Raw genomic sequence first — 23,556 nt, forward strand, 5'->3', positions numbered from 1 at the left:
ACTGCATGAAAAACTCACCCCTCAGGTTCTTTTTAAATCTTTCCCCTCCCACCTTAAACCTAAACCCTCTGATTTTGAACTCCCCCACCCTAGGGAAAAATACCTTGTCTATTTACCCTATTTATGCCCCTCATGATTTTCCAAACCTCTATAAGGTCACCCCTCAACCTCCATCACTCCAGAAAAATGGCCCAGCCTATTCAGACTCTCCCTATAAAACATCAACCCCCCCAGTCCAGGCAATGGCCTTGTAAACTATTTCTGCATCCTTTCAAGTTTAACAACATCCTTCCTATAGAGGAGGGACTAGAATTGTAGCAGTATTCCTAATATGGCCTCACCAATGTCCTGTACAACTGCAACATGACATTCCAACTCCTATACTCAACATTATGACCAACCTATTTACCTCCGACTCCCATTCAAGGAACAATGCACCTGCAATCCAAGGTCTCTTTGTTCAGTAACACCCCCCCCTCACCCTACCATTCACTGTACAGCCCTGCCCTAGTTTGTTCAGTAACACTCCCCCTCACCCTACCATTCACTGTACAGCCCTGTCCTAGTTTGTTCAGCAACACTCCCCCATGCCCTACCATTCACTGTACAGCCCTGCCCTAGTTTGTTCAGCAACACTCCCCCATGCCCTACCATTCACTGTACAGCCCTGCCCTCATTTGTTCAGCAACACTCCCCCTCGCCCTACCATTCACTGCACAGGCCTGCCCGAGTTTGTTCAGCAACTCTCCCCCTCACCCTACCATTCACTGTACAGCCCTGCCCTAGTTTGTTGAGTAACACTCCCCCTCACCCTACCATTCACTGTACAGCCCTGCCCTAGTTTGTTGAGTAACACTCCCCCTCACCCTACCATTCACTGTACAGCCCTGCCCTAGTTTGTTCAGCAACACTCCACCTCGCCCTACCATTCACTGTACAGCCCTGCCCTAGTTTGTTGAGTAACACTCCCCCTCACCCTACCATTCACTGTACAGCCCTGCCCTAGTTTGTTCAGCAACACTCCCCCTCACCCTACCATTCACTGTACAGCCCTGCCCTAGTTTGTTGAGTAACACTCCCCCTCACCCTACCATTCACTGTACAGCCCTGCCCTAGTTTGTTCAGTAACACTCCCCCACGCCCTACCATTCACTGTACAGCCCTGCCCTAGTTTGTCTTCCCAAAATGCAACACGTCCTATTCCTCTAAATTAAACTCCACCTGCCACTCTTCAGCCCATTGATCAAGGTCCTGTTGACCTCAGAGATAACCTTCTTCACTGTCCACTTTATAATCGATTTTGGTGTCATCTGCAAACTTACTAACCACTACCTCCTCTATTCACATCCAAATCATTTATATAAATGATGAAAAGCAGTGGACCCAGCACTGATCCTTGTGGCACACCACCAGTCACACGTCTCCAGTCTGAAAAGCATCCCTCCATTACCAATCTTTATCATCTACCTTCAAGTCAGTTTTCTATCCAATGGCTCGCTCTCCCTGGATCACGTGACCTAATCTTACTAATGAGTCTGCCATGCAGGACCTTGTCAAACACGTTGCTGACGTTCATATGGACAATTCTCACTGCTCTTCTTCGTCACTTCTTCAAAACCTCAATCAAGTTACTGAGAGACAATTTCCCATGTACAAAGCCACGCTGACTATCCCTAATCAGTCCTTGTCCTTCCAAGTGCATGTAAATCCTAGAATCAAACCGAGGTCCCTGGTGCTGTGAGGCAGTCCTACTAACCACTGGGTAGGAGTGCCCTGTGGCTATCCCCCTTTCTAACAAGCACACTATTTTGGATACTGTTAGGTGAACCCCCCCATTAGGGGGTGGTGAAAGTTGCAGAGCATTGGCACCATAGCTGGTTCTGTTGTACAGCAGAGAAGGGCAAACTGTAACAGAGCAATGGTAACAGGGGACTGTAAAGGCAAGGGCATAGAAGAAGTTTCTGTGATTGAAAAAGGGACTCAAGGATGTTGTGTGACCTCCCTGGTGCCAAGGTTAAGGATGTCTTTGAGTGAGCACAGGACATTCTCAAAATGGAGAGTGATCAGCCAGAGGTTGTGGTACACATTGGTACTAAAGGTATAGGCAGGAGGCATGATGAGGTCCTGCAAAGGGAGTTCAGGGACTTAAGTGGCAAGTTACAAAGCAGGACCTCTTGCATTGTAATCTTGAGAATACTCCCTGTGCCAAGTGTGAGTGAGGCTAGGAATAGGGAGATAGGACAGTTAAATATGACGAAATGACTGGTCTAGGAGGGAGGATTTCTGGTATGTGGATCATTGGATTGTCAACCAGGGCAGGTGGAACATGTCCAAGGAGGTTGGATTGCACATAAACTGGAGGGGCACCAATATTGTTGTGGGAAACTTTGCTCGTGTCATTCGGGAGGCTTTAAATTAGTGTGGCAGGGGAGATTCTGGAACCAGAGTAGTCGATCAGTGAGTAAAATAAAGGCAGTAAGAGGAAGAACAGACAGGGAGAGATTTGTGAACATGGTCGGACTGATGGTCTGCGGTGCATGTGTTTTAATACAAGGAGTAGAACAAGGAAGGCAACTGAACGTTGGGCTTGGATTAGAACAAATAACCATGGTCTTGTAGCTATTACAGAGACTTGTTGCAAGAGTGTCAAAACTGGCAGGTTAATGTTCCAGGATTTAGACATTTCAGGTGAGATAGAGAGGGATATAAAAGAGGTTGGGGGCATGTTGTTACTGATTAGGGAGAATATTACAGCTGTACTGCGGGAGGACACCATGGAGGGCTCATTCAGCGAGGCCATATGGGTAGAGCTCAGGATCAGGAAGTATGCAATTACTTTGATGGGGTTGTACTGCATTTCTCCCAACAACCAATAGGAGATCGATGAACAGCTATGTGGACAGATTGTGGAAAATTATGAAATCAACAGGGTTGTTGTGGTGGGAGGTTTTAACTTGCCATTCATTGACTAGGACTCTGTTAATGTGAGGGGTTTGTATGGGCGAGGGGCGGTGCTGAGGGGTTGCAGTTTGGTCGTGGCATCCCGGAGGCCTTCTTGAAGCAATATGTCAATAGAGTCATAGAGTCAGACACCCTTTGGTCTAACCAGTCCATGCTGAACAGAATCTCAAACTATACTAGCCCCACCTGCCTGCTCCTAGCCCATAATCCCTCCAAGCCTTTCCTGTTCGTGTCTCTATCCAAATGTCTTTTAAATGTTGTAAATATGTCTGCATCCACCACTTCCTCAGGGCATTCATTCAACACACAAACCACTCTCTGTGTAAAATATTTTCTCCTCAAGTCTTTTTTTAAATCTCTCTCCTCTCACCTCAAAAATGACAACTACCAATAACCCTGTATATACCTCTCATTATTTTATAAACTCTATCAGATCATGTCTCAACCTATTGCAGGGAAGGGGCTGGGTTTGGGGAATGAGCGCTGCCAAGTAAGTGAAATGGAAACAGTGACCAAGATTCTAGAAGTTTTAAGTGACTTATGGATAAGAATAAGATTACTCTTTGGGTGAAAGGACAAAACTGGCAAAAAGATGACAATGACAATATCAGGCAGAAACCAGCGAATGTAGACTGGGGACAGCTATTTGAAGATAAATCCACATCTGTCATGTAGGAATCTTTCAAAGGCTAGTTGGTAAGAGTTCAGAACCAGCATATTTCTGTGAAAGTGAAGGATAAGGATAGCAAGACTTAGAAACCTTGGATGACAAGAGAACTTGTGAGGTTAGTCACAAAGGAAAAAGAAGCATATGTAATGCTTTGGAAATTCAAGACAGATAGATCCCTCAAGGAATATAAAGGAAGCAGGAAAGAACTTAAACAAGCAGTTCGGAGAGCTAAAAGGGGTCATGGAAAGACCTTGTCAAATAGGACTAAGTAAAATCCAAAGGAAATTTAAATGCATATATGGAGTAAAAGATTAGCTAAGGAAGGGGTAGGTCCATTCCAGGACAAGGGAGGAAATTTATACCTGGAGCCAGAGAATGTAGGTGAGATCTTTTATGAATACTTTGCATCAGTATTCACAAAGGACAAAGACATTGTACAAGGTCAGCCTAGTGAGGGGTATGTTAATATTCTGGGACATGTCAATATGAAAAAAAAGGGTTGTTTGTTTTAAAAAGAATTAAGGCAGACAAATCCCTAAGAACTGATGGGATCTATCCCAGAATATTGAGGGAGACGAAGGATGAAATTGCTGGGGCCTTGTCTGAAATTGTTGTATCCTCTTTAAAAACAGGAGAGATTCCAAAGGACAGGAGAATAGCCAATGTTGTTCCCTTCTTTACAATGGACATTAGGGATAATTTGGGAAATTACAGGCTGGTGAGCCTCATGTCAGTGGTAGGGAAATTATTGGAGAAGACTCTTAGAGATAGGGTTTAGTCACATTTGGAAAAATATGGACTTATTATTGACAGGCAGCATGGCTTTGTGTGGAGGAGATTGTGTCTCACAAATGTGATTGAGTGTTTTGATGAAGTGACAAAGATGATTGATGAGGGTAAAGTGGTGGGTGTTGTCTACATGGATTTTAGCAAAGCCTTTGACAAGGAACCTTGTGGCAGGATGATAAAGTCAGATGGATCTGCAGTGAGCTGGTAAGATAGGTTGAGAATCGGCTTAGTCATAGAAGCCAGAGAGTAGCGGTGGAAGAGTGTTTTTTCTGATCGGGGATTTGTGACTGGTGGTGTCCGTCAGGGATCAATACTGGGACCTTTTTGTGTGTAATATATATGGAGCGTTTTGGAAGAGAAGGCATGAAGATCCAATCCTTGCAAAACTGAAACAACTGGTATTGATGGGGGAATCCAAAATGCCATCAACAAAATTGAAAGTCTTTTGGACTCAGCGAGCCCAGATCACAGGAGAGGACAGCACGTTATTATGGAGAGCAAGAGTGATTATCCCGAGTGAAAATCGCTGCCAGATATTGGCTGAACTCTACCAGGGCCATCCAGGGGCTTCCAAAATGTAAACATTGGCGAGCAGTTACATCTCACAGCCAGGCTGGGATGCAGACATAGCCATGTTGGTGGGCCAGTGCCCAGGGTGCCACGAAGGGCAAACGTTAATGCCAGCAGATTCCCCACATTCATGGGAATGGTCGGGTAAAGCTTGGACCTGGCTGCACATCAGCTATGCAGGTCCTTTCATGGGTTAACTTTCTGAGTATATGTAGACGCCCACTCAAAATGATTGGACGTGTGTAGGGTCCATTCGTTAAACACGGGAGAAACAACAGAAAAACTGCCACACATCTTTTCAACACGCAGAGTCCCAGAAGGGATGGTTACAGATAATGAGCCATCATTTACCAGCAAGGAATTTGGTTATTTCTTAATTAGATTAGATTAGATTAGATTACTTACAGTGTGGAAACAGGCCCTTCGGCCCAACAAGTCCACACCGACCCGCCGAAGCGCAACCCACCCATACCCCTACATTTACCCCTTATTACCTAACACTAAGGGCAATTTAGCATGGCCAATTCACCTAACCTGCACCTCTTTGGACTGTGGGAGGAAACCGGAGCACCCGGAGGAAACCCACGCAGACACGGGGAGAACGTGCAAACTCCACACAGTCAGTCGCCTGAGTCGGGAATTGAACCCGGGTCTCTGGCGCTGTGAGGCAGCAGTGCTAACCACTGTGCCACCGTGCCGCCCACAAATGTAGAATGGAATTCAGCTAAGAAGGACAGGTCTGTATCACCCATCATTCAATGGGCTGGAGGAAAGAACAGACCAAACTTTGAAGGCAGGCTTGTAGAAACAGCCTGTAGCTTCACTCGATACCAAGCTGTCAGCGTTCTTATTTGATTATAGGATCACTGCACACGTAACTGCAGTGATAGCTTCGCAGAGTAGCTAATGAGTAGCAGACTCCACACAAAGTTAAGTGTGATCTTCCTGGACCTGGGGAGAGAGGATGAAACAGCATCAGGAACACTGAAGCCAGACACCAGATTCCACCAAGCAAGAGAGACAGTTTGATCCAGGGTACAAAGTTTGGTGCTAGAGCCATGGAAATGGCCTTGCATTGGAAAAAGGTATGGCCGAAATGAGGACAGGGTCAATGATGTATAAAGTTTAGGTATGTGCAATGATCCTGAACAAAGACATGAACCCACCAGATTCTATTCTCCTCAGTAAGAGAAAGAGGGCAAGCCTTGACTCCTGATGAAAGAAATGCACACTCACAACCCATTTGAACTCAATGCTGAATTATGAATTGTTATGATAGATATACAACGTTTATGGAACCATCAGCTGTCAGTTTATTTAAACAGGCTACCCTTTAAACAATGAAAGAAACCAACCTGCTTGTGTCTGTGAAGTGAACAGGAAAACCTGGGCTGCCAATTTCAATAGCTGATTGTTAACATTACTCACATGATGGCATGATTACTGTTTTCCTGCATTGTACAGCTTGTTATTATTACATTGCACATCTATATGACCACAGTTTGATTGACAAGGAGGCTATTAAAGATTTGCTGCTTTTTATAAGGCATTGTGATTGCCAACATTTGTTTTTATAGAGTGAACTGTGTTATAGATATTTATCAATTTATTTTATTTTGTTTTATTTCACCATAGGCCCTGAGGTTTACCCTTTGTGGACACAATGAGTTGGTGTGGAGGGTCTCAGCAAAGGATGGTGGATATGGGGCATGAGTTAGCACTAAGTCGGCAGAAGGGCTATAAGAAACTATGTAGGTGTCTGGAGAATGCTTTGGTATTAGGTTGTCATGTGTGGCCACAGCAAGTGAGTGGCAGGACGGGGTGTGTGGGACAAGGCCTAGCAAACAGAATATTTAATAAAATTGCTGTGACAAAGTCTCAAAGAACGCTGGCACAATGCCATCCTGCACCCATCACCCTCTCCAGATTGGAGACACAACATTCTGGACAGTTTATCCCAAGGATGGTATCATTAGATGGCCATGATTTGGAGATGTACAAAGTTAAAAATCACACAACACCATTTAAGTGTTTCCAATTAAACCTGTTGGACTATAACCTGGTGTTATATGATTTTTAACATCATTACATGGGACATTTTTCAGCTGGGGAATTCAATGAATCTGGAATCATACAATAAGTTAAATTTAGCTGATACTGATCATGAAGTTCCTGATTGTTTTACTAATATCCTTCAGGAAAGGAAATCGATCAGACCCACAGTGATGCGATTGACTTTGACCTGCCCTCTGACATGGCCTCAGAGGCCACTCAGTTATATCAAACTGTGACAGAAAGAAAAAGCCTGTGGATGTACCCACACCACCCAGACCAGAGTGGATCAAGAAAGCATCTCACTACCACCTTCTCAATGACAGTTATGGATGTGCCATAAATTCTGGCCAAGCCAGTGATACACATGACGCAAAATAAATTTCAAAAAGGTCTCATTCCTCCCCAGAGATTGATTAGATAATGTTTCATTCTTTATCCGAGAATCAGTGGTTAAATAAGTGATTATTCCTAAACAGACAAAAATGAACTATCATTTTCACTCTACATTCTAGTACATATTAATTTTAGATGGTTAGACATCTGCTACAGTTACAATTAATTTCAATTTATCTACTGTTTCTCCTTAATTTACAAACATAAATCTCATCTTTTGATGGCCTATTTTGCTCCTACCTTTAATCATTTTGTCCTCTTTTCTGTGGACCATTACATCAACAGTAATTGCCATAATTACAAGGCTGACAAACACCGAGAGAATTACCAGCCAGATATTGGTCGCATTGACTTTGGCGAAGAACTCATCTGGGGTTAAAAAAAGAAAGGAATTAGTATCTGATTTGTAATGTCCAAAACAGTGAGTTTTCCTCCCAGATAACATCAGTTAATCAATTCTTACCATAATCTCTGTTGCTGATACAGGTAAATAATACCAGTAACAAGAAGGGTCTCTATTGATAGAACTTGGAATCACTTGGATTCCAGGTGAAGTTCTGAACAAACATTTGTTTCTCAGAATAACACTCAGCCAAAACCACAATACTGAGTGTCCTTGGTCCTAATCTCAACCCAGTGGCTACAGCTGGAATATGAAATGTGGACATTGGGTGAGGACACATCAGGCCAAACTTCAGGGTTGTGGATGGTCAATTCACTTCCCAAAGTTTCAGGTTTAAATATGAAAAGCAGCCGATTGGGTGTAGTCCAGAGAAGAATCAATGCTCATGATCCACACCCAGTCTGAGTTATTGTCTTCAGGAGAGGAGAAATATTGCTCATCAAATTGTTACTGAACTCACACCTACCTGATATCTGGAGATGAGACACTTGTCCTTTGCTCAATAACTGGTTTTCTATGAAACATGAAAACCTGTTTACAGAATCACTTGTGACATCAATATAACTCTGGACGGTGATGAGGCCTGTGGAGTCCTGAATGAATTCTGTTTCAGACTGTGCTGTCACATCTTCTCCTTCCCCATTTTCCCAGTGTATCAGTGGCTCAGGATACCATCCGTCTGACTGACACACAACACAAAGTCCTCCTTTGCTGCTTTCCTCCACGTGAACCCAAGGCTGGTGTCCAAACTCTGCAATTAGGGTTTAATCAATCATTCAACTCATATTCGTTGTTAAATGTTTAATTTAACAGCACATAACCATTTTAGTCCAGAATGGCACCGGCAGGAGGAGTTGGTAGTGGTGGTGTTGGGAGTGGAAACCAGAGCAGTAGGTCGGCATGTGATGTGAAGTAAAGGTAGTCATTAAGTCAAGTCAGTCTAATAGGAAGAACAGGCAGGACCTGGTTAATGAACACACCAGGACTGGTAATCTGATGTATATTTCATGTAAGGAGTATAACAGGTAAGGTAAATGAGCCTAGATCTGGATTAGTTCATGAAACAACAATTACAGAGAACAGCCAATACAGAGACTTGATTGAGAGAAAGGTGGGACTGTCAGCTCAACATTCCAGGGTTTAGATATTTCAGGCATAATAAAGAGGGATGGAAAAGGGATGGGCAAGTTGCATGACTTATTAAGGAGAATGTCAAAGCTGCACTAAGAGAGGACATCTTGGAGGGATCATCCAGTGAGGTCATATGAGTAGAAATCAGGAATAAGAAAGCTTCAATCACTACCAAAGGCCTCCCAATAATCAGTGGGAAATAAAGGAGCAGATATGTAAGCAGATCATGGAAAGGTATAAAAACAACAGAGTTGTTGGGGAGAGTAATTTTAACTTCCCCAATATTGATTGGGACTCCCTTAATGCCAGGGAGGTAGACAGGGCAGAATTTGTTTGGAGGTTTTCTTGAAACAATATGTAGATAGTCCAATAAAGGGAGGGGCCAAATTAGACTTTGCATTGGGGAATGAGCCTGGCCAGGCGATTGAAGTTTCAGTGGGGTCCAGTTTGGGAACACTGATCATAATTTTGTAAGTTTTAAGGTAGTTATGGAAAAATAGTATTGGTCCTTAGGTAAAACTGGCAAATTGGAGGAACTTTAATGACAACAGTATTAGGTAGGAACTAGACAAATTAGATTGGAGTGGCTGTTTGAGGATAAATCTACTTCAAACATGTGGGAGTCTTTGAAAGGCCAGTTGATCAGAGTTCAGGTCAAGCACGTTTCTGTCAGGATAAAAGATAAGGTTGGCAAGATTCAGGAACCCTGGATGACAAGAGAGATTGAAAGTTTAGTCAAACATAAAAAGGAAGCATACATAAGATTTAGGAACCTGTAATCAGAGGATCCCTTGAGGGATATAACGGCAGAAATAAAGAACTTTAACAGGGAATGACAAGGGCTAAAAGGGCCATGAAATGGCCTTGGCCAGTTGAATTAAGGAGAATCCTAAGGCATTTTGTCTCCAAGGAGCAAGCGGGTTGCTAGGGAAACCCAAAGACAAAGGAGGGAACGTATGCATGGAGCTCCAGAAAGTGGTCCTTCAAAAGTACCTTATGTTATCACTCACCAAGGAGAAGGACACAAGATGATGGTAAAATTAGGATGCAGTCTGTTGCTATTCTTCCAGTATTAAAAAGGAGGTGATGTTGGAAAATATTGAAACAGGTAAGTCCCCAGGCCCTGATGGGATCTATCAGATGATACTATGAGAGGCAAGGGAGGAGATTGGTTGGGCTTTGATAACAATCTTTATATCCTCTCTGGCCGTATATGACGCCCCAGAAGACCTGGAGAAAAGTCAATAATTATTCCTTTGTTTAAGAAAGGTAACAGCGATAGACCCGGAAATTATAGGTCAGCGAGCCTTACATCAGAGGTAGGGAAATTATTGGAGAAGATTCTTAGGAACAGAATTTACTCACATTAGGGATTGTCAGCATGGCTTTGTGCAGGGGAGGTCTTATCTCACAAAGCTGATTGAGTTTTTTGGGGGAGTGATGAAGATGACTGATGAGGATGGGGCAGTGGATGTTGCCTGCATGGATTTTATGACAAGGTCCCTCATGGTAAGCTGGCCCAGAAGATTAAGTCACATGGGATCTATGATAGGTTGGTAAATTGGAGACAAAATTGGCTTGGTCATAGAAGTTAGAGGGTAGTTGTGGAGGGGTATACTTCTGACTGAAGACCTGTTACCAGTAGTGTTCCACAAGAATCAGTGCTGGGACCTCTGTTGCTTGTAATAGATAAATGACTTGGATGAAAATGTAAATGTTCTGATTAGTAAGTTTATAGACAATGCAAAAATTAGTGGAGTTATGAATAGTGAGGAAGGTTGTCAAAGGATTCAGCAGGATTTCCAGGGAGATCAGTTGAAAAGTTGAGTGGAGGAATGGCAGGTGGAGCTTAATCCGGAAAATTGTGAGATGATGCATTTTGGAATGCCAAATGCAAGAGGAAAGTATACAATAAATGATGGAATCCATCGGAACATTGATATGTAGAGATCTTGGGTAGCAGCCCAAAGCTCCCTGAAAGGGCCAACACAAATGGATAAGGCAGTAAAGAAGATGTACAGCATTCTTGGGACATTGAATATAAAAGTTGGCAAATCATGTTACAGCTGTTTAAACTTTACTTAGGCCACATGTCGAGTATTGTATGCAGTTCTGGTCACTAGACCACAGAAAGGATGTGGAGACTTTGCACAGGATACAAAAGAAGCTCACCAGGATGTTGATTGGATTAGAGTGCATTAGCTAAAAGGAGAGGTTAGACAAATGTAGATTGTTTTTGCTGGAGCATTGGAGGCTGAGAGGCAACCTGATCAAAGTATATAAAACCAAGTGAGGTGATGTATAGGGTGGAGAGTTGGATTCTTTTTCTGAGGGTGGAGCATAGGTTTAAGATGAGGGGGAAAAGTTTAAAGGAGATGTGCGAGGTGTTTTTTTAACACAGACCTGGAAGTAGATGCCTGGAATGCAATGCCAGGGAGGTGGAAGGAGCAGGGATCACAGCAATATGTAAGAGGCAGTTAGACAGATACATGAACAGGTAGGGAATAAAGGGATAAGGACCAGGTGCAGATGGGATTAGTTTAGAATGGCATCATGGTCAGCACAAACATGGTCGGCCGAAGGGCCTGTTTCTGGGCAGTACTGTTCTGTGTTCTACATTTTCATATGGAATTAACTGTTCCTTTCTTGACCACCTAAATATTGAAATCAGAGGAGGGTAATTTTAACTGTTGGTGCTAATGTTAAAACAGGCAATATCGGAATGGTGCATAATGTTTCAATCTCTCCGATCATAACCAGTTCTCTCCCTGGTTTCTCAGCCAGGAGGTGATCACTGAATATGAGTCAGATTATTTATCCTATTCTGAATCATTCTGGACTCCTTCATCTCAACTTCTCTCAAACTCCTTTTTAATAACTGCCACCGTGATATACAACTGTTTCTGTTTCAGTAAATTATTACACTCTTGTAGCTCCCTGTTCCATTTCAGATAATATCAAACACACCAACAAAGACATCCCAAAGGTTGTATGGTGGAAGATTGTCTGCTCGACTGAGGCTGAAAACCCATCCATCTCGAAACCATGACTAAAAACCAAAAGGTCATTGCCAAGTGTTACCAAACTCCTTCCAGAGACCCTCTTCACCACTCACCATCTTTCCCCAGCTTCAGATCCAACGTTAGTGTAGTCTGTACCCACCGACATCAGAGAGTGCTCAAACTGCTTCAATCTATTTTTGGTGATTTCAGATTTTCCATCAATTGAGAAACTGATCCTTGAACTGGAGTTCACTGAGAGCAGTCACTGCTCCCGGAGCTGGGGCGTACTGAAAGATTCCCAATTCCAGGAGCTGGGGTTTACTGAGACATTAGGAGAATGTGAGGAGTGCAAATGCTGGAGATTAGAGTCAAGATTAGAGTGGTGCTGGAAAAGGACGGTAGTTCAGGCAGCATCCGAGGAGCAAGAAAATCGACGATTCGGGCAAAACCCTGTCATCAGGAATCCACTGAGTGATTCCCTGCTCCCAGAGCTGGGGTTCACTGTGTGATTCGCTGCTCCCGGATTTGGGTTTCACTGAGAGATTCCCAGTTCCTGGAGCTGCGGCTCACTGAGAGATTCCCAGCTCCCGGAGCTGGGTCCACTGAAAGAGTCATTGCTCCTGGAGCTGGGGTTCACTGAGAGATTCCCTGCTCCTGGAGCTGCAGCTCACTGAGAGATTCCCAGCTCCCGGAGCTGGGTCCACTCAAAGAATCATTGCTCCTGGAGCTGGGGTTCACTGAGAGATTCCCTGCTCCTGGAGCTGCGGCTCACTGAGAGATTCCCAGCTCCCGGAGCTGGGTCCACTGTCATTGCTCCTGGAGCTGGGGTTCACTGAGAGATTCCCTGCTCCTGGAGCCGGGCGCACTGAGAGATTCCCAGTTCCTGGTGCTGCGGCTCACTGAGAGATTCCCAGCTCCCAGAGTTGGGATTCACTGAGAGATTCCCAGCTCCTGGAGCTGGGGTTTCATGAGAGATTCCCAGTTCCCGGAGTCGGGTGCACTGAGAGTTTCCCAGCTCCCCGAGCCGGGTCACTGAGAGATTCCCAGCTCACGGAGCTGGGGTTTCATGAGAGATTCCCAGCTCCCGGAGTCGGGTGCACTGAGAGTTTCCCAGCTCCCCGAGCCAGGTCACTGAGAGATTCCCAGCTCACGGAGCTGGGGTTTCATGAGAGACTCCCAGCTCCTGGAGTCGGGTGCACTGAGAGTTTCCCAGCTCCCCAAGCCGGGTGCACTGAGAGATTTCCAGCTCCCGGAGTCGGGTGCACTGAGAGTTTCCCAGCTCCACAAGCCGGGTGCACTGAGAGTTTCCCAGCTCCTGGAGCTGCGGTTCACTGGGAGATTCCCAGCTCCTGGAGCTGAAGGTCACTGAGAGATTCCCAGCTCCCAGAGCCGGGTCACTGAGAGATTCCCAGCTCCCAGAGCCGGGTCACTGAGAGATTCCCAGCTCCCGGAGCGGAAGGTCACTGAGAGATTCCCAGCTCCCGGAGCCGGGTCACTGAGAGATTCCCAGCTCCCGGAGCTGAAGGTCACTGAGAGATTCCCCCGGAGCTGGGTGTACTGAGAGTAATTGTTCCTGGACCTGGGGTTCACTGAGAGATTGTGGACACATACAGATTCCCTGCTGTCAGCCTCTTCGAGCCCTTGTATCTATATTCTCCTCCTTGTCTCTTGCCACCCGTGCAAAACAGAGGCAGTGTTTTCGGCTGGTCTTGTTCAGGTGGCCAACACACATGCTGCAGCTTGCAGTTGTTTGACTGTTGACCTTCCAACCTGTGAGTCTTACACATCACACTGCAATATGGCCAGATTTACCTGCCCACAGGCTCAACAACCTTTGAGCTGCCCAGTTGTGACAGAATAACCCCAGCAGCTCCTACTTCCCCTAACAGCAGGTCTGCAGGGAGGGTGAAGGATTGCTTCCTTATCATCCACCTTCAAAATCACCTTAACTCATCATATTTCACCATCTGCCAAGGTAGGATGCAAGCCCAGGCTCCCATGATGCTCCCTGGGTCGCAATCCAGTGATATCACCTCTCCTATTAAAGGAATAGAGCCAAACTGTATACTTTACTCCAGATGTAGCCTCACAATGCCCTGTACAATTATAGAAACCATCTCCACTTCATATTTCATTTTCCTTTGCAATAAACAACATTCAGTTTGTCTTCCGAATCATCTGCTGTACCTGCATTCTATCATTTCCAGGTTGAACTATGGACACTAACATCTCGAATAGTCCAGCAAATGGTTTGTCATTTTCATTTTCCATTAGCAAGCAGCTTATTATTTGCCATTCATGACTTTAAAAATGTTCTAATCCAAATATTCAGCGACCAGTAACAGTTTACAATGAGAAAGACCAACCTTCAACTTTCAGATCTATCACTGCTTGGTCAAGGTGTGTTTTGGAGTCAATGTAACACGTGTAACTCCCTTTGTCTGATCCTTTTATCTTCTTCAGTTTCAGAGAAGCATTTCCACGGGGAAACTCATCTTTAAACAGTTCTGTCCTCCCTTGATAATCTTTGTCCTGTACATCAGGCCGATCCTGTCCTCCAGTGTATAAATGAACTGGTGAAGCTGAATCTGATGTAAACCATCGAACCTCTAAGATGTTCAGAGATATAGCTGGGACCACTTGGCACTCTAGTACAACATCTTCACCCACAGAGACTGTGATGGGATCATCTGGTGTAAACACGTGGAATATCTCTGGCAAAATACAAAATAGCAAACAACTCTGTACTCTGACTGGAGGAACAGATTTAAACTTCAGGAAGACATTTTAAAGGACACAAATAAAATTCTGTTTTTTGCCTGACTAATTCCTCCAAAGATTATGAGTTTGAAAGGCACATAATAAAAGAAACAACAGTTGTATAAAGCTTACTATATCTATACCCTTTTGGATTATTCACACACTGATTGGTTCATTGAACAGCTTATATGAATAGATTGGGTTACAAAAGGGAAATTCTTTCTAGTAAACTGAGATTTATAGAGTGTCACGATGGTTAATTATATTCTCTTTCAAAGGTTATTGTGGGTTTGGGAAAGCTGGGAGAAAAGTGAAAGATCATTTGTCTTTTTAATTTCAATGATAACTTTGTGAATCACCAAAGGAAATGAATCATGATGTACTATGATGAGCCACATTGTTTGAATGTCCAATACAAGACTCCCCAAATAAGTTCTCCACTCCAAGTTCCAAATTTCTCAGTGATCACTAGAAGGGCTGAGGAATCCTACTGTAACACTGTGAAAGTCTCCCGAACCAAATGCAATAATCCCTGCTGACACGTGAGAATTGCTTGCCCCAGAAAGCACAAACTTGAGAAGTATCTGCAAAGATACCAACCCCTTCAAGTACTATTGAATGGAGCACATTGAGGCCAAGTACAAACAGCAGGAAGAGCATGCAGTATCCACACTGTCAAATCCATCCATCCTAAACACCACATGCCCCATCTGTGGCAGAGTCTGTGGCTCCAGAACTATTCAGACACCACAGAAGCCCAGCTGAGTGAAAGCATTCATCTTCAGCCCTGAGGGACTTCCAAGCAAGAAACAGAAAATGTAACATGGAAGTCTTCCCCGATAATAACACTGGCCGTGAAGCAGTTCTCAGGCACAAGAAGCTGTAAACTCAGCTCCTTTGTGGGTATGACGTTTTGGATGAAAAATGAAGCAGAGATATTTCCTCAAATGATGAAAGCAAAATACTGCAAACGCTGGAAATCTAAAAAACCAGAAAATGCTGGAAAACCTCAGCATGTCTGAGAGTATCTGCAGAAAGAGAAGTGGAGATAATGTTTCAACTCCAGGATGATTCTTCTTCAGAATTATGTTTATCGGTTTATTCTCTCCATAGATGCTGCCAGACTTGCTGAGTTTCTCCAGCATTCTCTGTTTGATTCCTCAGTTCATCCCTGTTTGCTCAACAACTGACCTCTTTGTACTTCATGGTTTTAAACAAAAACAGCATGTGTTTGTATAATCCAGCAGTGTCCCAGGCACTTCACAAGAATGGTACAAATGTAAACTTGTCATTAACTCATATCAGACAGATTAGGACAGACAGCCAAGAGCCTGGTTACAGAGGGAAATACTATAAAAACTTTTAAAGGAGTAAAACGAGTCTGTGAATCAGAAGTATTTAACAGGAATTATCGAGATTAAGACCTCAGTGGCTGAAGGTATGGCCTCCAATGATGGAGCAATTAAATTTGGAGATACCAACCAAAGTAGAATGAGATGAGTTTCGATCTTCCGGAAGGTTGTGGGCAATATTCTCTTTAACTTGCACGGTAACTTAACACGTTCAAACAGCAAGGGCTGGCCCTTTAAATTCATACCAATGCATGGCCACACATTTTAGAAAATCACCTCTACACCTAAAACCAAGTTTTGAAGGAATGTTGGTTGGTTGTGAAGTTGGAGGAGATTACAAAGATGGGCCTTCTCTGGTAACTTGCTGCACATCGAGCTGTGCAAATTGATGCTGCTGAATGCAATGGGAGCATGTTATCTGAAACCATCATGAGATACATCTGGAGGAAGAGCAGATTGAAGAATAAATGGAAGAGGGTTCATGGGTTTTCCCATGATCTGAGGGTTTTAGAATTGTGAAAACCTTCATCATAAACTACCTCAGCTGGTGAGGAGACACTTGCTCCAAGCTGAAATATCAGGAACAATTTACAGTAACAATTCCATTGCTTACCTGACAGTACAGTGTGAAATCCAAGAAACATCACAAGCCCGAAGTGTCTTCCTTGCAAAGTTGGAAGGAATTGATTGAAGTGTCTCATCTGAAATGAAGTCCTTGATGCATTTCTTAAAGGAGAAAGTGAGGACTGCAGATGCTAGAGATCAGAATCAAAAAGTGTTGTGCTGGAGGACTCTCCTGTTCCTCGATTGCTGCCTGACCGCCTGTGCTTTTCCAGCACCACACCTTTCAACTCTGTATTTCTGAAACAGCAACAGGACTGCAATGTCAACGTAATGAGCCAGATCATCTGGTGCTGATGCACATCACAGCAGTGGTCACTACATTCTTACCTTGTTGTGCTTTTCCAATGGGTCTTCTGATCCCAGCTGCATCACCACGTGCTCAGTGCAGGGATTGAGGAGAAAACTGACAAAGAAGAGCAGCAGAGAAGGTACGGCCCAGGTTACAACACCAGCCGCTACAATCAACTAAAATTTTAAAGGTCTTGGTATTTCAGTGGGGACATTGGGTGGGTGCATCGCTGATTTGCACAGTGATGTATGAGAGAGAGTTGGTGAGTGGGGAACTGAGTGAGTAAGTGGGGTATGCGAAGGTAATCAAATTGGGAGATTGGGGTGTCAGGGGTGTCGACATATCAGGGGTCGTGCTGTTGATTTGAACAATGATAGATTGGGTTGAACTGCTGATTAAAGAGTTACACTGGAGATGAAACAGTACAACAATTCTCAGATAAGTATCTGAGTATGTGGTGTGTATCTCACCCAAGTCTCTGACACTAAGATGAGTGGAAGGTTCTGGGCAGCATAAATCATCAGAAACTTCCTGGGCAATGACACAGCATGTGTCAATGTCCCAAAATACACCAGCATCATATGTTACATCATTGTTATTCCCAATACTAGACGTCCTGGCCCATTATTTCAATTCTATGACAGATTTATGGAGCTGAATTTTCATCCTGCAAGAGTAGTTCAGGCTATTTCCGGACTTTGGATTCCTGACTCTGGAAGATCAGTCCATTCACCTGGAATTTCAGTCTCTCAGAGCTGGGTACAGTCTGGAGTGAGGGCTGCTGACAGCGGAGGTGGATGGATATTGAGGTTGGCAGGTCAGAAGTTTCACCTCCATTTACTGGGACAGGAGCCCAGTTCGGTTCCTGTTTGTAAAGCTCTTTAAACCCATCATTCAACCGCCATATCACCTCCATAACTCCTCATGTCAACCCCATGCTCTACTTGTTACTACAATCCCTTCCCTGGAACCATTCTGAAAAACTTTCCCCACATCCACTTAGTTGCCTTCTCATCCTTTCTAATGTGTGGTGCCAGAACTAAACACAGTTCTCTAAATGTGGCTGACTAATACAGCTTGCGGAAGGCTCAGCATTACTTCCCTGCTCATGTACTCAATCCCTCTACAGATGAAACCCAACATGTCTTATGCTCTCCTGACATCCTGATAGCTTCAAAGAACTAACAACAAGACCAATTAGGGATGGGCAGGCAATTCCCCCTCCACCTCCCACAAAAGTATACATTTTCTAAATGGATTAGAACCACATGATCCTCTGTCTTTACACAACTTGTACGATTGTGTCATTAAGCCACCCTTGTCTCTGTATCTCTGTGTAAATCTCATCCTTCACTTGTCAGCCTGTTCCACAGCCAGAACACATCCTGTTTTAATTGATTTGCATCATCTTAACTACTTGCTACTCCTAGAGTTTGGCAACATCAGCTAATTCTGATATTTTATTCTGTCCTGCAATTTCCAAGTTATTGCGTGGTTTTATCACTGGCCCTTGGGGGAACACCACTGTCTCTCATTGTCCAGTCAAACTTCTAATGAAGTTGATGCTGAGCTTCCTATTCCATGAACCACAATATTGTGAACCAGCCTGAACATCCACCCCATTCCCTTCATCAACCTTCTCTGTTACTTCATTCACAAAACGCATCAATTAGATGAGGATGACCTACCTTTTAGAAATGCCTGCTGTCAGTCCTTAATGAACTGAATTCTCTTCAGTGACTATTGATTTTTTTCTGAGATTGTTTTCTACAAAACCCTACTCACTAATGATGCTAAACGAACTGGCCTGTAGTTACCAGACTTCCTTTCATTAGTTCTTGAATAAGGGTGTCCCATTTGCCTCTGGCTAATCTTCTGGCATTTATCCTTTAACTCAGGAGATTAGACAATTTGACAAACTGTCTCCAATCTTCATCCAGGAGATGGCGTTGTGGTGGTGATGTCACTGGATGTGTAATCCATTCACCAAGTGACATCCCTTGGTTTGGGGAGTTTGGATGAAGGGGAGATGAAGGGAGGATAACGTGTCAGTGAACTCAGATTGTGGCAAAACCCAAACTGGTTCACTGATGTCCTCACCACGACCTGCCTACACGTGATTCGAGACCCACACCAATGTGGATGACTCAACACTGCTGTCTCAAATGGTCTAACAAGTCACTCAGTTCAAGAACAATTAGGGATGAGTAACAAATACTGACCTTGCCCGTGACTCCCACATCTCATTGAAGAATAAAAACGAACACTTTTACTTCTTTTCACAACCTGTTATTTTAACTGGGGTGCAATTCAAAATAATAATTATGGCAAATAATGGAGTGTGCTCTTCCAACCAAGTATGATAATGTCCTGTCATATAACCAGACATTCCTGACTTGTCTCTATTTGTATTGCTCAGAAAGCATTTCTGATTCTAATTATTCTGATTACGAAGTCATACAAACTGAAAACATATTTGGCTTCAGAAAGTCAGATGATTCCTCATGGAGATATTTTTCACAAACACTGCAAAGGAACTCTGATCAGTAAATAGATCCAGGGGGATTACAGTGACCAGTGAAATAATCATCATTCTGTCAAGCTGCAGGAAAAAGACAGCCAAGATACAGGGTTGCATTTACAGTCGGATAAGGGAATTTGCGATATTGGATAAAGAGGAGATTGAGGGAAAATAAGTTGGCAATGAACTTGGAGCTCAACAAATAAGTATATATGCTGTATATAATGCTAGTGACGATGCAGATGGGGTATTGTGCGCAGTTCTGGTCACCATGCAATCAGAAGGATGTGAATGCATTGAAGAGGATGCAGAAGAGATTCACCAGGATGTTGTCTGGGCTGGAGTGACTCAGTTAGGAAGAGATTATATATGCTTGGATTATTTTCCTCAGAGCGGAGAAGGCTGAGGGGAGTTCTAATAGAGGTTTATAGAGATCTGAAGGGCACAGACAGGGTATGGATAAAGAGGATAATAACCAGGAGGCACAATTTTTAGGTATGAACCAGAAGGTTCAGTGGGAAGTTGAGGAAAATGTTTTTTTCACCTACAGCATTGTGGGTATGTGAAACTCAGGGTGGTAGAAACAGGAACTCTCAATCCCATTTAAGGATGATTTAAATCAGCATTTGAAATGTCATAGGAGAAAAGGCTACCGACCGAGTGCTAGAAAGTGGAAGGAGAGTAGTTGGATGTTTGATGCCTGGCATGGACACAATGGGCCAAAGGGCCTTTCTCTGTGCTGCAAAAATTGTTGCATTGTGATCGCGTGATGTTCTGCTCTATCTTGTGGGTGCGGCTGATGAATCTGGCATTTACATATGTGATGACTGTTTGAGCATACCCAGGTCAAGCCCAGGGCAGCGGCGCTTCGGTGGGCTCCAAGTCGGCTCCTTCATTGGTCACTCCTCTACGGATCCCAGTGATGACTGCACGCACCCTCTCAAAGGTTTATACTCCATCACAATCACACATATACTTGACCAAGCTTACACACACATACATACACTCTCTCACATACACTCACACGGATACACTCACATACATACACCCACTCTTCTCTCCTACATGCATACACATAATAGTTTATTTGGTGAATTTATATTTGCAGAACCACATTTTGTTTTGCTCAACAACTGCATAAATCCATGTAAGATTCTGTACAGTCCACTTTAGAAATAGAACCAGTCTGATTCAACATTGGGACACAAACAGACTTTAACCTCACACCTTAATGCATTGTCAGAGCTGAGATGGTGCCTATTATTAGACAAGCTGAAGTTATCTTGAGAATTAAAAGAAGTTCTGGGATTTACATATTAACAAATCGAAACTGGCATATCTCATTCTAAAAGATGAAAAACTTAATCTAAATTAGATTAATATCTCATTACAGCTCCATCACACTGTAATCCTTTTACTATAAATTATGTCTTATGGGCCTGTTCCACAACTACCTGATGAAGGAGCAGCATTCTGAAAGCGAGTGCTTCCAAATAAACCTCTTGGACTAGAACCTGGTGTTGTGTAATTTTTAACTTTGTACAGCCCAGTCCAACACCAGTTCCTCCAAATCGGGGATAAAATAGGCAGACAAGTGACAGATTAAATTTCGAATAGTGGACTGTATGGTGATGTATTTTAGCAGGAGGGAGACATAAATTAAATGGCACATTTCTGTGGAGTAAGCACAACAGAGGGGCCTGATAGGGGACTGAGAGAGCAGTCAGCAAAGCACAGGGGCTCTTGGGCTTCAGAAGTTGAGACATTGAAAGTGAAAGCAGGGAATGAATGAAATGTTTTCTATATAGATCTAAAGAGGCAAGAAGAGACGTATTCAGATCCAGTTGAAAGGAGCAGAGGGAAGTGGATAAGGATTGATGAATTCAGAGAAGGACAATACGGAGTTTAGGACCCAGGCACCTGGTGTCACTGCTGTCGATTGGACAGAAAACCCGAAAGGGGAAAGAATGGAATCGGAGAATGGACTCAGTACAAGAAAAACTCTTCAATCAAAGTTTATTCGGGAAATGAAGCGTCACAACTATCTGTAGGATTAAATTATTTATTTCTAAATAAAAACCCCGGTGGGTCATGTTCTGTCTCCTGGCCCTCACTGTGTTCCTCCTTTTTTACTTCCGTCTCCCTTTCCAGTCGCTGTGTCTGACCCTGAGACTTTAATGTTGCAGATTGCCTCTCCCTCCTGTTCCCTTATACTGACAGGAGCCAGCTCCAGGCTCTGTTCAGCTGATCAGAGACATTGGAGAAAGTTCTCACCTTTTCCCTGGACAATCCCCAGCGGCTCCCCGTTCAACTCCTTGGATTTGATTGGGATCTTTCAACGGGAATAATATCCATCCGATCCCACTAGGAATGACCCCTTCCTGAAATCAAAGAGGATTTGGGACTCACCTCTTACTTTCCCACAATCTGATCGAACATTTTCCGCCTTTTCCCGACAGATGTGTAAAGAGTAAAATGGAAGGTGACAGCTCCCTCCCACACGGAGAGCTTTCATTTTCAGCTTTCAGAGTTCACTCACTGAGGGCTGCTCCCTCCGATCCAGGGGGTTGGTGCTCGGCTCCTCCCAGAGTCTCTGACCTTGAGATAGGAACGATTCTCCCCAGGGTCAGAAAGCCATCCTGGGGGATGGTGCTGGCTCTCCAGACTCCCCTGTCCCTCACAATCCATGTCCCTCCCTTTCCTTCTCTCCCATCTCACCTCATCCCCCTTTCCTTCACTTTCCACAGCCCTCTCTCTCACCAACCCTCCCCGCTCTCCGCTCTTCCCTCGCACTCCACTTTCCATTTAGTTGTGGGATATAGGTGAATTAATGTTATTTCTGCAATTATAAGTTCTGATACAGAGTAAATGAATTCACATTAGTTTGTGATTGTTTCTCAGCTAAGAGCTGAGTTAACAAGAATGGGAACTATATAGAGGAAGTATATAATCCGTTAAAGAAAATGGTATGTTAGCATGAGACGTGATTACAGAACAATGGTAGATGTATGGGCAACAGATAAGACAGTAGGAAAAACATTTGTTTTCCCACTTGTATGGGGACACAGGAACAAATCCTAATTACAGAGGTCATACAGGTCAGAATGGCCTCCGGAGAGGAATAAATGCTGATAAAGAAAGGATATGCCTAGCGGTGACCTGCAGTAGGATGACGTCAAACAACCTTATGGGGGGCCAGAGATAGGCATTTGTCACGGACAAGGCCGGATAAACAGAAGTTGTGGGATCAGTCTTAAGGAAATGAGTGACGCAAGCGGAGGATGGGGGCAAACAATGAAATAAGAAAAAATATGGGGATTCAAATTGTATAAATTTCGAGAGTTTGTTGGATTTGATGTGTATTTTTATCTTTGCCTTACCTGGCATTAGACATTGCACCCACTTGCAAGTGTACAAATAAACAACACTACTAGTTCAGATTTTTGTCTTGGACTGAAATTATTGAAGTGAGTGAGTTTTTGTTTCTCACATAGTTCTCTCTCACCACTGTACTCATATTCTATATCCCTCTTCCCACCCCTCCCCGATCTCCCTCCCCACCCTCCACTGTCCCCTCTGTCCCCCCTTCCCTTACAATTCATTGTCTGGATTCTCACATTTCATTACAATGCTTTTTGCAGTTTACTTGTCACTGTCTTTGTCTTCCTTTCCATAAACAAAACAATACCAGGCACTTTCATGTCCCCATTTGTGGGCGGCACGGTGGCACGTGGTTTGCACTGCTGCCTCACAGCGCCAGAGACCCGGGTTCAATTCCCGACTCAGGCGACTGACTGTGTGGAGTTTGCACATTCTGCCCGTGTCTGCGTGGGTTTCCTCCGGGTGCTCCGGTTTCCTCCCACAGTCCAAAGATGTGCGGGCCAGGTGAATTGGCCATGCTAAATTGCCCGTAGTGTTAAGTTAAAGGGGTATGGGTGGGTTGCGCTTCGGCGGGTCGGCGTGGACTTGTTGGGCCAAAGGGCCTGTTTCCACACTGTAAGTAATCTAATCTAATTAACCCAGTGAAGTGCTGTTA

General features: G+C 43.9%; 2 protein-coding genes across 7 annotated transcripts in view; both read right to left on the reverse strand.

The window, feature by feature from the left end:
• The window catches only part of LOC122541328 (butyrophilin subfamily 3 member A1-like), a 160,500-nt gene extending 138,493 nt beyond the window's left edge, over positions 1 to 22,007 (reverse strand). Inside the window, exon 1 of the mRNA XM_087979248.1 lies at positions 21,930 to 22,007. The gene's annotated coding sequence lies outside the window, so the exon portion shown is untranslated. The remainder of the gene's footprint in view (positions 1 to 21,929) is intronic.
• The window catches only part of LOC122541554 (butyrophilin subfamily 1 member A1-like), a 36,223-nt gene extending 14,174 nt beyond the window's left edge, over positions 1 to 22,049 (reverse strand). For 2 of the 6 annotated variants that reach the window (XM_087979245.1, XM_087979240.1), the window contains exons 1-6: positions 21,795 to 21,852; positions 17,038 to 17,113; positions 16,700 to 16,947; positions 14,341 to 14,688; positions 8,308 to 8,592; positions 7,679 to 7,807 (exon numbers count right to left, since the gene is read on the reverse strand). In XM_087979245.1, the coding sequence (XP_087835371.1) occupies positions 7,679 to 7,807; positions 8,308 to 8,592; positions 14,341 to 14,688; positions 16,700 to 16,787 (850 nt within the window). In that variant the 5' untranslated portion in view covers positions 16,788 to 16,947; positions 17,038 to 17,113; positions 21,795 to 21,852. Of the gene's footprint in view, positions 1 to 7,678; positions 7,808 to 8,307; positions 8,593 to 14,340; positions 14,689 to 16,699; positions 16,948 to 17,037; positions 17,114 to 21,794; positions 21,853 to 21,929 lie in introns of those variants that run through there. The other 4 variants (XM_087979242.1, XM_087979246.1, XM_087979243.1 and 1 more) reach the window with 4 other exon arrangements.
• Positions 22,050 to 23,556: the final 1,507 nt, after the last annotated feature.

Source organism: Chiloscyllium plagiosum, unplaced genomic scaffold (genome assembly GCF_037043375.1).
Source record: "Chiloscyllium plagiosum isolate Xiang-an unplaced genomic scaffold, Cpla_swu_hap1 HiC_scaffold_35, whole genome shotgun sequence".
Taxonomy (NCBI): Eukaryota; Metazoa; Chordata; class Chondrichthyes; order Orectolobiformes; family Hemiscylliidae; genus Chiloscyllium; species Chiloscyllium plagiosum.